General features: G+C 38.2%; 1 protein-coding gene across 8 annotated transcripts in view; it reads left to right on the forward strand.

Moving 5' to 3' along the window:
• Positions 1 to 15685, forward strand: part of ADAM18 (ADAM metallopeptidase domain 18) — a 62211-nt gene that overhangs the window by 21867 nt on the left and 24659 nt on the right. For 6 of the 8 annotated variants that reach the window (XR_011386886.1, XR_011386885.1, XM_070069672.1 and 3 more), the window contains 8 exons: positions 1316 to 1490; positions 5570 to 5635; positions 7544 to 7615; positions 7823 to 7989; positions 8697 to 8778; positions 9394 to 9530; positions 11750 to 11933; positions 13910 to 14005. Coding sequence is in view for 6 of the 8 variants with exons in the window: in XM_070069672.1 (XP_069925773.1) it covers positions 1316 to 1490; positions 5570 to 5635; positions 7544 to 7615; positions 7823 to 7989; positions 8697 to 8778; positions 9394 to 9530; positions 11750 to 11933; positions 13910 to 14005 (979 nt within the window). In the remaining 2 variants the exon portion in view is untranslated. The remainder of the gene's footprint in view (positions 1 to 1315; positions 1491 to 5569; positions 5636 to 7543; positions 7616 to 7822; positions 7990 to 8696; positions 8779 to 9393; positions 9531 to 11749; positions 11934 to 13909; positions 14006 to 15685) is intronic. The other 2 variants (XM_070069670.1, XM_070069673.1) reach the window with 2 other exon arrangements.

The raw sequence follows: 15685 nt of genomic DNA on the forward strand, positions 1-15685 counted from the left end.
GGTCGGGGCGCCCGATTCTGTCCCGGTTGCCCCTCTTCCAGGCCAGCTCTCTGCTGTGGCCAGGGAGTGCAGTGGAGGATGGCCCAGGTGCTTGGGCCCTGCACCCCATGGGAGACCAGGAGAAGTACCTGGCTCCTGCCATCAGATCAGCGCGGTGCACCGGCCGCAGCGCGCCAGCCGTGGCAGCCATTGGAGGGTGAACCAACGGCAAAGGAAGACCTTTCTCTCTGTCTCTCTCTCTCACTGTCCACTCTGCCTGTCAAAGAAAAAAAAAAAATCTCCCTAATGTCATCATTGCACTCTGTCAGTTATGAGGAATAGTTATGGAAAATGGCATAAATTAGTTAAATCTAATATATTTATATTTTACATTTATGTATATATAAACATACATAGCATGCACTCAGTTTAACACCACACATAAAATAACTAATTTAGAAGGGCCAACATTATGCCACCTGCAACACCAACTACTGTCCCAGCTGCTCCACTGCCAATCCTGCTCCCTGCTAATGCCCCTGGGAAAGCAGTGGAAGACGGCCCAAGTGTTTGGGTGCCTGCCTCCCACTTGGGAGAGAGACCTGGATGGCATTCCAGACTCCGGGCTTCAGCCTGACCCAGCTCCAGCTATTGCAGCCATTTGTGGATGGAATATTTCTCTTTCTCTCTCTCTCTCACTCTCACTCTGTGTCTCTCTTTCTCTGTCTCTCCCTCTCTCTCTGTAACTCTGCATTTCTGATAAATAAACCTTTAAAAAATAACGAATTAAGAAGATTGCTCAGAGGTAAAGGGTGGGATGAGAGAGATTCTCACTGATGCTGGGAAGCTTATTTTTGGTAAGTTCATAAGAGAACGAAGGATCCAGGATGGCTCTCTTTTACTTCCTTTTGGTTGTCTAGTTTCCAGAATTTATCCATGTAGACTTGTGATACTGACCTCCCCTGAATGTGTTTTTCCCAGCTGCCAGTCTGCTCTACCACATATCTAATGTTTTCTCTTCGAATCTCTATAAGAACAGGAACCTTATTTTTGGAATTCTCAACAAACCCTTTGGTTCCTGGCAGACCATGGCCTTAATTTATCTGAAAAGGGTGTGATTACTATCTACAAATTAGAAAATACTGTGGGCTTTGCTGCCTTCTTTAAAAGTTGAGCAAGATGCACTGGCTGCTATGACTGGGAGACTGGAAAATTCACGGAGGACCGGCAAAGACGAGGCCTCCTCTGGGGTCTCTGCTTTGGTGTAGCGTGTCAGACTGCAGCGTGGTGGCCTCTTCCTCAGGATTTCTGCAGTTACTGCTTTCTGAATCTTCAGGGGATTTCTCCAGTTTGAGAATGTCAGCTATGGAATTGAACCACTAGCAGCTTCGGCAAGATTTGAGCACATAGTTTATCAAGTGAAAAATGACGATCCAGAAATACCGTTGTCAGCAGGAAATTACACTGTTTGGCAGAAAGACCAGCCTTCCAAAGTTCATTTCAGCTCCCAGGTAACTAGTGATTCTGATGTAGTGATATACCAGCAAAATACTTCTACAGACTTTTCACGATCACAAAAGGAAATGCCGTAGCTACCAAGTAGCAATGTTGAATTTTTTTGTCTCCTTTTCATATCTTGAAGTGAAACATCCAAATTGCATAACATTATATAATATTATATTTCAAGATTTGTGCTTTTTGTTATATTATGCAACATTTCTATGTTTTCTGCATTTTTCAGACAGAACACATATTGCTTGTCAAATATAAAGTTTGTCAATATAAGAACAGAGTCACAGTTACTCTAGTACTTTGGAAACATTGCTTTTAATATTTTGACATAAAAGTTGGCAGCCTTTTGGTGTAGTGGGTGAAGCTGCTGCCTGCAGTACTGGCATCCCATATGGATGCCTGTTCATGTCCCATATGCTCCGTTTATGCTCTCTGCTAATGTCCTGGGAAAGCAGTGGAAAATGGCCCGAGTGTGTGGGCCCCTGCACCCAAATGGGAAACCCCGAAAGAAGCTCCTGGCTCCTGGCTTCAGCCTGGTCCAATGCTCACCCTTGCAGTCAACTGTGCAGTGAACAAGCAGAAAGGAGAGCTCTCTGTCTTTCCGTCTCTCTCTGTGACTCTGACTTTCAAAATTACTAAATAAATCTTTTTTAAAAAATATTTCAATATGTAGCTCTGCATGCTGACTGACTGTATCTTCCAATATAGTTCATCATTTATGTATTATTCAACTCTCCAGATTCTCTGATGGACCGGATACAGAACAATCGGTTGACAGTTTCTTTCTTTCAGCACTTTCCCTATTTCAGTCCACCACTTTCTGCTTTCCATGGTCTCTGGTCAAAGATCAGCTTTCACCGTTACTGAGAACTCCTTGAAAATGATGAGTCCAGTCTCTGTTTATGCTTCTGATGCATCTCTGAGTAGGTCTCTTTGTGTAAATCCTACGTGCAGTTTATTGAACTTTCTGGAATTGGAAGTTAGTTTATTTTTTAATCAAATTTAGGGAGATTGGATCATGAAGTCTTTGGATATTTTTCTGCCTCTTTATCTTCTTCCATTCCTTCTGGTATCCTTATGTACATGTCAACACACTTGATTACTGGTCCATGGATTTCCGGGCTGTGTTCATTTTCCTCCATCCTCTTTTCTTTTTCTTAATTGACCTATCATGAAGTTCACTGATTCTTTCTTCTGCTGCTTAACTACTCAATGTTTAATTTCAGTTATTGCATTTTCCAATTCCAGGATTTGTAGTTCATTTTTGTCATTTCTACTTGTCCCTTTATTGATATTCTCTACTTAGGGAGCTATTAAAATAACTAACAGCTGTTTATGCACAATTTCTATTATTTCTTTGAAATTATTGTAGACAGATAATGTAAAATATTTTTTCTAATAGGTCCAACATCTGGTCTTCCTAAAAGACAAATCTGTTGATTTTTTTCCCTTTTATGCAGGTCATTCTGATTGGACTCTTTTCATCTCTCAACTATTTTGAAAATTGGAAATACCAGTTAGTATAATGTTAGCATCTGGGAATCTGTATCTACTCCCCTTTCCCCAGAGATTTTCTTGCTGTTTAGCGCAGTTGTTGCTTTTGTGACTTTCTGCTCTGGTTCTCTAAGGTCTGTAATTTTTGCTATGGATCGTTCCCAAAGCCTCTCTCCTGTCGTCTCACCGATGGCTTTCTGTGCACACTGACACAGGCCTTCATCATTCAGCAAGGAGGCACTTAGCAACTCTGCCTGCTGTTCACTGCCTGCCTCACTCAGAGCGTCGAGATCAGCTAAGCAGCCTTTGACACATGCCACCCCTACAACGTGTGTGTCAACCTCAAGATTCCCAGAAAGGCCTCTCGGGTTTCCACAGCACCATATAAACACCCTTTTCCCTAAGTTTCCCTCTTAGACTTTCCCATTAGCCAATAATGTGTCCCATTGCTGAAAACTTGGCCACAGGTGCTTTCAAACACCTGTCCTTGGGAAAGAGACATTCTGTAGCAGATGCATTTATGACAGTTTTCTGGGAATGAGATTTTAATGCAGCTCCAACCCCACTCTTCCTTGTTTAGTGATTGCCAGTCTGTTGGTATTCATGTCCAATACAGACTAATAGTTTTAAGCTTATGAGAGAATGGACCCCAGCAAATTCAAATCCCATGAAATTGCCATTTTTACCAACACTAGTCACGTGTTCTTAGAAAAGCACTTCTCCCAGGAAGGCTATGGACCTTGCTTAAATTCTAGAGTACTTTAAAAGTTGGTTCCAAGAAGTTGGTTTTATGTAGGACAGAATTTTTAGAGATCTTCACTCTGGTTTTCGCTGCTATCAATCCATTTCCTAATTTTGTATCACACACACAGGCACACACACACACACACAATCTTTACATATAGAAAGTTTTCTAATTTCTCCTGTTACTCTTTCTATGACCCAATGGGATATTTAGAAGGTTTTCTTTGAAAGTAATTTATTGGATAGCTATAATTTTTAAGATTTATTTATTTGAAAGGCAGAGTGACAGAGGGAGAGACGGAGAGATCTTCCATCCACTGGTTCACTCCCCAAAAGGCCACAAGGGATGGCACCCACATGGGTGGGAGGGGCCCAAACACTAGGGCCATCTTCTGGTGATTTCCCGGGGGCATTAGCCGGGGGCTGGATCAGAAATGGGGCAAGCAGGATTCAAAGTGGCACTCCAATGCCAGCGCCACGGCTCACTAGGCTAATCCTCCACCTTGCGGCGCCGGCACACCGGGTTCTAGTCCCGGTCGGGGCGCCGGATTCTGTCCCAGTGGCCCCTCTTCCAGGCCAGCTCTCTGCTGTGGCCAGGGAGTGCAGTGGAGGATGGCCCAAGTGCTTGGGCCCTGCACCCCATGGGAGACCAGGATAAGTACCTGGCTCCTGCCTTCGGATCAGCGCAGTGCACCGGCCGCAGCAGCCATTGGAGGGTGAACCAATGACAAAGGAAGCCCTTTCTCTCTGTCTCTCTCTCTCACTGTCCACTCTGCCTGTCAAAATAATAATAATAATAATAATAAACAAAGTGGCACTCCTATGTGATGCTTGCATCACTGGAGCAGCTAAATGCACCACAACACAGAAAATCCCTCTCTTCCCCAGCTCCTTTCCAACTGCAAGCTAAGAATACTTTAATAAGAATACAGCGCAAGGGTAATCAATGAGCAATATCACTTGTAGACTCATGTGGCTAGAACTGTATTAAGCAATTGTGGCAGAAGTATTTGATGTTGACCTTACACGTTTGATCTTACATGTTATCCTATTTCACTAGAACCTTCAATGCATTAAGTTGCTTTAAATTCCATTTCTGACAGTTCCAACATGTGTCATACATCGGTTTAGTTGTCCTGATTACGATGTCTTTCAGAATGTTTTTTTCACTTGTCTTAATTCCTCCTCATTTTTTGTTGAAAGACATGTTGCATAAGGCAGTACATATTATTTTTTTTTTAGAATGGAAATCAGTATACTTTTCCTTCTATTTAGGACTGTAGTTTGAAATTCTGTGCTAATCTAGTCATAGGATAGGTTTGTTGTTGCTATGGCCACCCTTAGTGTACCTGAGTTTCTCTTAAACTTGTGACTTTGCAAATAAAACCTGTCTTCCAGGTCCTCCACTTGTCTCTACTGTTATTTGTTTCCTGAGACCTTTCTTTATTTTTAAAGATTTATACATTTTATTTGAAAGGCAAATTTGATGGAGAAGAAAGGAAAGACAGAGAGAGAGAAAAAATCTTGTATCTGCTGGCTTACTACCAAGTCAGGGTTAGGCAAGGTCAAAACTAGGAACCAGAACCTTATATGTACCCTGTTTCTCATTCGGTACTAACACAGGTTGCCTAGCACTCTGCATTGTTCCAGCAGTTCCATGGGCCATCATTTATGCCTGGAATATGTTTTTAAGTGAAAACTGCTGCTTTGGCGGTCAACTATTTTATCTCTTTATTAAGGTTTATTAGATCACTTTATGTCTTCATTACATGTTATCTTTTGCTCTTAACATTTAATTAAAATTAGTGTTGAATAAACCCCATTTTATTATTTTTTCCAGAATATACTTGCTTCAAAACTGCTACCCCAATATCTAGAAATGCACATTATAGTAGAAAAAGGTTTGGTAAGTCATTTTCCTTTTGTCCTCTTTCCCCCCTCCCTTCTTCTCTCTTTATCTCCTCTCTCTCTCTCTCTCTCTCTTTCTCTCTCTCTCTCTGCCTCTCCCCTTGCTGTGTAACTCTGACTTTCAAATAAATATAATAAATCTTAAAGAAAGAAAGGGGGGGCCTAACACATTTGCTGCCCACTGGTAAAACAGCCTAATGCAAATGATGTACATTCTTTGATAATGCCCTGTGTCTTCATTTGGCCAATTTTGTTAATTTTCCATATGGGTTTCTTACATACCACCTTGTTGTATTTCTTGTATATATTGATGTTTATTATAGCATCTAAATGATGCTATATATATTATATATAAATAATATATTGCCTATTATTTGTATACTACTTTCTACATTGACAAATACATATTAGTGATATCAAACGAATGTTTGAACACTGTTGTTCTATTAGTTACTGAGTGAGTTAGTTTAATGTATTAAATTATCATTGTGGTGTTTCTTAAATTTCCCTTTTAATTGTGTCTGTTTGGTTTTCCAAATTTTGATGATAGGTATTAGTTTCTACTGAGTAAGCATTATCATGTCTCTCTTATGTATTGACAAATTTATTGTCATGCACTAAACCCCTTTAGAACCAGCAACACCCTCTGAGATGCCATGGCATTTAGAATAGGAAACGATATTTGACAATCTGCTAATCTTGAGTATTCATATATTGTCATAAATTTGTATTTTTCCTACTTGTATGTGTTGTAGGAATACATTCCTTATGTGAAACTTGACACCTCCCTGGCTCAGTGTATTTTCCTACCTTACAACGAGAGCATTCTGTCTAATTCGATCAACACAGACATAATGAATTTTACATTCCTCTTTATCGACATCTGTAAGCAGTACATTCATTTCATTAGCTATTGTAATCAAGAGTGAACAAACATAAACACTTCTAAGATTTGGAGACATTCCTTATCTTCAACTTCTAGAATTGACAATTTTGCAGCATATCTCAAATAAGACTCCAAAGACTGGAGATAATAATTAAACCCTGAAATGTGAGTCTGTATCTTTTCAAGACTTTCCAAAATTCAAACATCAACATTTCTTTCTTCTTATTTTTACATTACTTCACCTTATTCTTTTTCAAATGTTTTTGAATCATTCACTCTACATAATTTTCACTGAACTTTATGGTGACTTATTTCTTTCCTCCTATAGTTATATAGTTGTAATTCAACTGTTTTTTGCTTCTTTAATTTGCCTTTTTAAAGTTTCTAAAGCACTTGACTATTGAGAAAGAGTTTTTTTAAATACTATTTGTAGTTGAACTCTTTACTTAGTATATAGTTAATCATATGAATATAAAATAAATTAAAAATAGATCTTAGGAAGAAATAAAATGGGAATAGGAGAGGGAGGAGAAAGAAAGGAGGGAATGAGGGTGGGAGGGAGGTATGATGAGAAGAATCACTGATGTTCCTAAAGTTGTACTTTTGAAATTCGTGAAGTTTATATTCCTTAAATAAAAGGTTTATGGGGAAAAATTTATCAAGCATGCGAAGAGAAATACTTTGATTTTATCTGTGTCATAGAGAATTCATACCTCAATAAATTCCTCTATGATAAAAGGCAAAATGATTAGTTATTTTAGTACCCCTAGATGATTTCAATGTTTTTCCACTTGAAAATGTCCTTCAAAAATATTACAAGTCAGAATCCATTTAAAGTGCCCGAATATTCTTTTTTGTCATGTTTTATTATAAAAATTATCCTCTTTATATTAGTGTGATTTAAATTGTTTGACATGTCTTATGCTTTTCTCGCCTCATATCACATATCATATATTTGCCAACTAAAAATTGCTGTTATTTGTATTTAAAAAATCATATAAAACAAAAAATGTTTTTCAGTATGATTATATGGGATCTGAAATGATGGCTGTAACACAGAAAATTATTCAGATTATTGGACTTGTCAATACAGTAAGTTTTTACTTTTTCAAATTTCTAAAATTTTATTATAAAAGGTCACTGACTACAATTTGAGTTCTGTTACGACAAATTAATGACTTAAAGGCCTTTTATTTTTTAATACTGAAAATACTTTAATGCGCTGTTCTCTATTTTTATGTACTGTTTTAATGCAAGGAAGTATGCTGCTTGAGACTGTACCATAAATCTCATTTTTAGATGTTTACTCAGTTCAAATTGACTGTTATACTGTCCTCCTTGGAACTGTGGTCAGATAAAAACCAAATTTCTACCAACGGAGATGCAGATGATCTATTACAAAGATTTCTGGTGTGGAAACACAGCTATCTTGTCCTACGGCCCCATGATATAGCATACCTACTTATGTAAGCACACTGTTCTAGAGTGATAAGAAAATATGCATAATCATGCCATTACACTAATGTATTTGTTGTGTTCTTCAGCTTTCTGTAGGCACCTTTGAAGTGCTAAATTTAATGTACTTGGAAATATAATAAGACTGCAAACCACAGTAATCCACTTTACAGCAGTCCATTTTGGAGTATAATTAGTATGAGCAAAACCTACAGATTGGAATTTTATGTCACAAGCTTTATTAAAGGCTATAACATAGCCCTCAGCTTCTTAATAATGGAAAAATTAACACTATTAGGTTGTCATTATGCATCATAGATTAATGCAATTCATAGCTACATTTTGATCAAGAATGATTTGACTTTCTGGTAATACTTAATTTAAAAAATGCTTGTTTTAGGACAGCTGAGATTATCTTTTCCACAAATAAAAAAATTCTTTCTTTTTTTAACTTTTGGTAAGCAAAATAGTGAATGTGGAATGAGGGAAATGAAGTTAGATTTGAATTCATAAAATGTTATCAAATCTAGGAATTGAGGAGAAAAAAAGTGAAATAAACTTTTCAATGCTTCCAATATTTTAACCGTCTAAATATTTTTGGCATTGGAATGTCATATGTTTACAAAGCCATTTTCAAAATTTTGTGATAAGGAGATTTAATTTAATAGATAAACTTATGAATAACTGTGCAGTTGAAAGCAATACTGTACTCATATAGTTACAGGAAGCATCCTAAATATACGGGGGCAACGTTTCCTGGCGCAATATGCAATCAGAACTACAACGCAGGTGTTGCTATGGTACGTAACATTCATCCTTCTTTCCATTGCTATGCTTCAAAGCTTACATCATCTTTGTAAGTATTAAATTAAGTAGTTAAACAGCCTAATATTCTTCTGTATGTGTATGTTCGTTATTATTTCTTGCTGGGACAAAATTACTAGATGCCAAGAAAGTTCATTTACACAGAAGTGGACATCAGCCTACCTTGGTGCTTAATTACAGCAAGTTAAGGCCCTATTTCTTACTCCCTCTTCCTTGGCCAGATGGCAATTAAGTGAAGTGTCTTTTTCTAATACAGCCTGTATCAAGACACAGGCGGGAGGAAGAGTTCCCAGTTACCAGGAAAACTGTGTCATCTATACTAAGCCTGTCTGAAAGAGTTAGGTTTTCTGGCTGGAGTCAGAAGTTGCCTGGGTAACTGACCGTTTCCTGCTGTAGTGGAAAGTGCCAGACAGAGAACAGGGCTCCTGGTGACTTTGGTGGGCCAAGTCCCAGTGTTGTCAAAATGAGACAAGTGGAGGTAGTTTGTGCCGGCCATTATTTGATAGTATACATCTCCCGTGAACTGCCAGTCTATTATTTGTTTTTGTTTTCTTGAATAATGGCTTTGTCTTCAATCTTCTTAATTTCAGTATGCAGATGCAGTCACCTTGGAGGGATTTGCAGTTATTATAGCTCAGCTGATTGGCTTTCATATAGGATTAACATATGACGACATCAGCAAGTGTTCTTGTCCGAGAGCTACATGCATAATGAATCGTGCAGCAGTGTAAGACTTTTTTTCCTGGTTAGTTTTATGTATAACTTTATCAGTTGTTCCCAAGATACGTTGACATTAAATCCTTTAGAATCATCTCCATGTCGAAAATTGGATAGATTATACTAGAAGAAAAATGACATGAAAAATTCTATTTTTTTTTTACGTATTCCTCTTATTTGAGATGAAGGGAGACAGAAAGACTGTGGAGCAAAATAAACTGTCATTTGTGATCATATCTCATTATGGTGGAGCAAGAATTTGGGAAGTCATGCTAACTACTAAGAAATTTCATTTTAGAGCATTATAGGGAGAAATAAATATATAGAAATATTGCATAATATACTAATATTTTTGTTGTAATATTTGTTGCTCATGACAAAAATACCTAATGTCACCCCTAATAATAATATAACAGTGCTGGCAGCTTTGACTAACATGTTGAGATAAAGGCTACAAAAAGGAAAACATCCTTATATAATTAGAACAAAACAATAACAACATCAAGGAATTCTTTAATGGGCTGGTGTTGTGGCAGTGAGTTAAGCTGCCACCTGCAACATGGGTATCTCCTATGGATGTGAGTTCAGGTCCCAGGTGCTCCACTTCCAATTCAGCTCCTAATGTTCCTGGGAAAGTAGCAGAAGATGGTCCAAGTCCTTGGACCCCTGCACCCAGATGAAGTTCCAGGTTCCTGGCTTCAGCCCAGCCCAGCCTTAGCCATTAAGGCCAATTAGGAAATGAACCAACAGATGGAATATCTCTCTTTCTGTCTTTCTCGCCCTCTCTCTCTGTAACTCTGCCTTTCCAATAATCCTAACCCCAACCATAACCCTAACTCTTAACAATCTTTATAAAACATTCTTTAAGAGAGACGACTCTAGAAAAGTCAATTGTATATGTATATTAGCACTAATCAAATAAATGACTTCCTACAAAACTGTAAGTTTTACAGGTTTTAAAATTCATTATAATCCAAATCCATATTTTATAATAAGGAACTTGATGAACTCCAAGAGGTGACAAAGTGGAGATGGTAAATATAGACTTTTTTTTGAGTAGGAACCAGAATTTGTGATCAAAGGGGAAGTTTTAAATGGGAAACATTTCATATGAAGGGCCTTGAAAAAGTTCACGGGAGATGTATACTTTCAAAGTCCTATGCAGATTTCATGTTTTATGTACCAAGTAATCCTATTTTCCATGAACTTTTTGAACAGCTCATATTATCTGTAGACTGTTAGAAATAAGAGAAAAGGGGTTGATGGCATCGCATGTAAGTCTTAGGAAAGACGCAGTGAGTAAATTGTGGAGGCAAGTATGAAAGTGGAAGATGTGGCTGTATTGATTGATTGTGATAGGGGTTTAGGAAAGTAGAGAGATGGGTACTTTGATTAATAGAGGTGTGAAGATGAGGACAGTTCCCTGAGAGGAAGGAATGTAAGCTCTTTTGTAGAAGGTGTAAAGCAGTTGTCTTGGCGATTGGACCTTAGAAATCAGTTAGGAAGTAAACAGAATTTGCAATTGCAAATTTACTGTGAGCTCCAACTCCATCCACTAGGTTTAGCTTCTCAGTCGCACATGCAAAGGAAAGAGAGAATTGAGCTTTTTGAGTTAAGTTTCCTGGGATTCAGAAAGAAGGCCAGGCCATACATAGGAGAGCCTGAATTCTCCCAAAATAATGGGACTTGAATGTTTCTTCCCCAGAACTTGGAACTCTGGATAAGAAATCAAAGTATTTTGAGACAACTGCCCTAGCTCACTTTATTACAGTTTGCTAGTCTTCCTTACAAGAAGCCAACAGTTTACGTGTCCATTCAACTGTCATGTATCTATTAAAATTACATATAGACAGACATATAGATAGCTAGATAGATCATAATGATCAGACTGTAGGAGCTGGCATGCTCTGGACATCTTGTGTGGGCACTAGGAAGTTGTTCACAACAATATTGTTTAATGATCAATTTCTCAGACTGTATCACCATCATTAAGTGATGCTTGCCTGTAATATCGTTTTCCATCCATTCACATTAAATTTCTAAGAAATACAATTTTGTGGAGCATGTTAAGGTAAGCAGTACTAACACTAAAATTAAATTATGATTTTCTAAGACGCAAATTTTTATTTGAGCCACACTGTTATTCAAACGGTTTTGTGTGGAATTTTGTATTATATGTGGATTTTATTAGGAAGGGTTACTCACCTGAGAAATGTTATTTCACTTTAGGAGTTCCAGTGGTGTGAAGAATTTTAGCAACTGTAGCTTGCATGAGTATAAAAATGTTGTTTCTAACTTTGAAGTGAAATGTCTTCGGAACCTTTCGAAGTTGCAGCCATTCTATCAGAACCAAGCTGTGTGTGGTAATGGGGTTTTGGAACCTAGTGAGGAGTGTGACTGTGGTGATGAAGAGGTAAGCAGCAAACATGTAAATCTGAACCAAGCGTTTGCATCTCCAGTGAAACACGTTTGTGTTGTAGCTATGGAATTATATACCCACCGAGTCTTCAGTGTTTCACTCAAATAAGAGAACTGGGGTAAACTCACATATGTGAATCACATTCCCATGTTTCTTGAGCTGAGAAGGAGGGATGTCAAGAAACACTGGTTTTTGTAGCTGCTCACAATCGAGCCAGCAGATACAGTGCTATGGTTGAGGCCAAAACAAAGTCCTATTGATTGATTATTCAGTTCGTTACTCATATGGCCTCATTCTGTGTTTTGGACAAATGTGCTAAGTTTGGTCCAGATATTTCTGTCTCTTATGGTTGCAGGAATTTTTAAACATTCTAGTGGGTTTTCTTAATCGTTCTCAAACAATCCTGTAATTATCAGTTCATAGATGATCTATTTTTACTACTTGCTTGTTTCTGAATGTAGATAGGTATTTTACCATAGTTCCATCAATCAAATGTTCAACAAAAACTGACAACAGGTGACACCACACATTCAGTCTATTGTAATTCTCATTGTTTAACAATACCTAACAACCGTCTTGTATTTTCAAAATTGTCCTGCATAATTCATCCCCCAGCAGTTACGTGAATTCCTTCCTCCTGCAAAAGGATCACCACATGTTTGCATTCCTTTCCAGCACCAGAAATTCTCCGAATCCTGTATTCCACAAAGGAAAATCTTTATGGATGAGTTACTCTTACAATCTCACACACACACACACACACACACACACACACACAGAGAGAGAGAGAGAGAGAGAGAATGAGAGAATGGTTTCCAGTTATTACAGATTTTCCAATGCCATCTCAGCTTTCCAATAAGCAGTTCTGTGTTCATGTGCGGTACTGTGTTCATTGCGGTAGGCACCGTCTACCTGCCGATCAATACTAGCTGTTTTTACTGAAGGACTGAAGGAAACAGCCCACTCTGGAGTTAGATCTGCATACTCCAAACACAGGCTGTGGGCTGACTGGTGTTGATACCTGGACTGTCGATGGCCACCAGCATCTCTCCATAGCCTGTTCCTGCAAGGTGCTTTGGTTTCACATACAGAGACCTTCCGCTGGGATGCTGCCTGTGGCCCTGAGTGCTTAGCCACCAACGCGGTGTGCTGCATGTGTTAGGACCTAAGGGCCAGCCTTCAGATGATCACACGGTCTGCCGGTGCACAGGTGTCCCAGCCTTTTTGGCTCTGGTGAGCGAATCTGGAAGGGTGTTCTAGAGTTCTGCGACCCGCGCCCGTAGGCCAGATGCAGCCCCCACTACTTTTGGGAATGGAATCTTACTGGGATGCAGACAGGGTGGCTACTGGTTTGTCTGGAGGCTATGGCTGCTTTCGTGCCGCAGCACCAGATTTATGCAGTGACACACAGACCGTACGGTAAGCCAGCTTGAATGTGCTGACTGTTTGGTCCTTTACAACACACACTGCTGATTCCATAGCATCCGCCGGAGGCTCCTGCGGGATTTAGGTTAGTTTGCAAGAGCATAAGAAATAAGAGTATCAACTGTTAAATCAACAAGAGTCACTGTGCAGTTACTCCCCATGTAGGATCTCTGTCCTTAATGTGCTGTCCTATGAGAATTAATGGTAAAAATAGTCTTCAAAAAGTACTTTACACTTTGTGTTTCTGTGTGGGTGCAAACTGTTGAAATCTTTACTTAGTATGTACTAAGTTGATTTTCTGTATATAAAGATAATTGAAAATGAATCTTGATGAAGAATGGGATGGGAGAGGGAGCGGGAGATGGGAGGGTTGCAGGTGGGAGGGTGGTTATCAGGGGAAAAGCTGCTATAATCCAAAAGCTGTACTTTTGAAATTTATATTTATTAAATAAAAGTTTTCTAAAAAAAAAAAAGAAGTTGAGCTTTCCAAAAAAGAACTCTTAGTTGGTTGAAATGTACAAATCCTTTTCCTTATGCAACTCTAGGAATGTCAACTTAAAAAATGCTGCAATTATAATACTTGCAAACTGAAAGACTCAGTAAAATGTGGTTCTGGACCATGCTGCACATCAAAGTGTGAGGTAAGTTCCTGACATCTGTAAGAAAGAACAGAAAACTGTAGTGGCTGAGTCATTGTGGAATTGATGAAAAGAATACAACAGCAACGAAGTGTAACAAAACACAAAATGCATAAACACAAGTATGTAAGGAAAACACTATGCAATAAAAAAGGCATATCAGATGGGTACAGACTATTGTATAATATCAAAACCACAAAGTTTACCATCTACTAATTTATCAAACAGGACAAACATATATATATATATATAAAACTATATGTATAGTTTTATGTAAATATTTATAAATAAATATATATAAACTATATAAAACATCAACTCAAAGAAATCATAAAGTCAAATTAATAATAATAGATTAAGAAAAACTTAACATGAATAGCAGACAAACTGTGTAGTATACAGAACATATGAAGAATTTTCATACTTTGATAAGTAAACGGTTAGGCCCCTATTGTGGCACAATGGGTTAAGCTACTGTTTGCAATGCCAGTATCCTGTATTGGAGTACTGCTTAGAGACCCAGCTGCTCCACTTCCAATCCAGATCTCCGTTCATGCACCTGGGAAAGCAGAGTAGATGACCAGTACTTGGGCCCCTGCTACTTCTGTGGGAGGTCTGTTTGGAGTTCCTGACTCGTGGTTTAAACCAGGCCCAGATCTGGCCATTGTAGCTATTTCACGGAGTGAAACAGAGATAGAAGATGATCTCTCTCTCTCTCTCTCATCTCTTTCTCTGACGCTCAGGTAATTTCTTTATTTGAAAAGATAAAAAACATTCTCATATGTTATAACCACAAAATACATAACTATAATTTTTGCATTATATTAGTCTTTTATCTGTTAGATTGAGTAAAATAAGGAGCAAATTTTATAGTCGACATCATTTATTCAATTTCCATCTCTACTTTCTTTTGCAGATATCTGTTTAGTATCATATTCCTTGTACCTGAAGGTCTTATTTTACTATTTCATTTGGTGTAATTTATGTTTGGTGAAAATGAATTCTCTCAGTGATTATTTATCTAGGAAAATAGTTATCATAGTTAATTTTTGGAATATATTTACAGTTTATGAAACTAAGCTGACTGATTCCTTGAGTCATTTTTAAAGTGCCATTTCACTCATTTATCATTCATGTTTGCTTTTATTATTAAATATAAATTCAATAAAACTAAGTTATAGTGTATGTTTGAGGCAGAGGGAAAGGAAGAGAAGAGCCTCGGTATATGTAGCAAGTTGGCATTTGGGCATGGTGAAGTTCACTATGGAAGGCAGTGGCTACCTAAATTAGTCAGTTGGCCCCACAAAAAAAATTTCACCAACTATGCTCAGACTGGTAGTCAAGGAGGTCTTTATACCGTCAGAAAATAACAAATATGGTGATAGAGTCGATGACAGTAGTCATGTACACTGTTTCCCAAGTCTTGTTCTAAGTACACATTCTATTAAGCCAAATTAACACAACTTACAATTCTATGAGACAATGCCAAGGTTACAAGTGTAACATTATCTGACCCACACACTTGAGCTAAGAGTCACAGTCAGGGACTGAAACCGGGCAGGGTGGCTTCTGGATCGCTTCATGTTAGTCAGCTTCCCATTACTGCATCTAAGATATGTGAGAGGAACTACTTAGGAGGAGGAAGGCTTATTCCCGCTTCCATACGTGGAGCTTCCCAGTTGC

Source organism: Oryctolagus cuniculus, chromosome 2 (genome assembly GCF_964237555.1).
Source record: "Oryctolagus cuniculus chromosome 2, mOryCun1.1, whole genome shotgun sequence".
In the NCBI taxonomy this organism is placed as follows: domain Eukaryota; kingdom Metazoa; phylum Chordata; class Mammalia; order Lagomorpha; family Leporidae; genus Oryctolagus; species Oryctolagus cuniculus.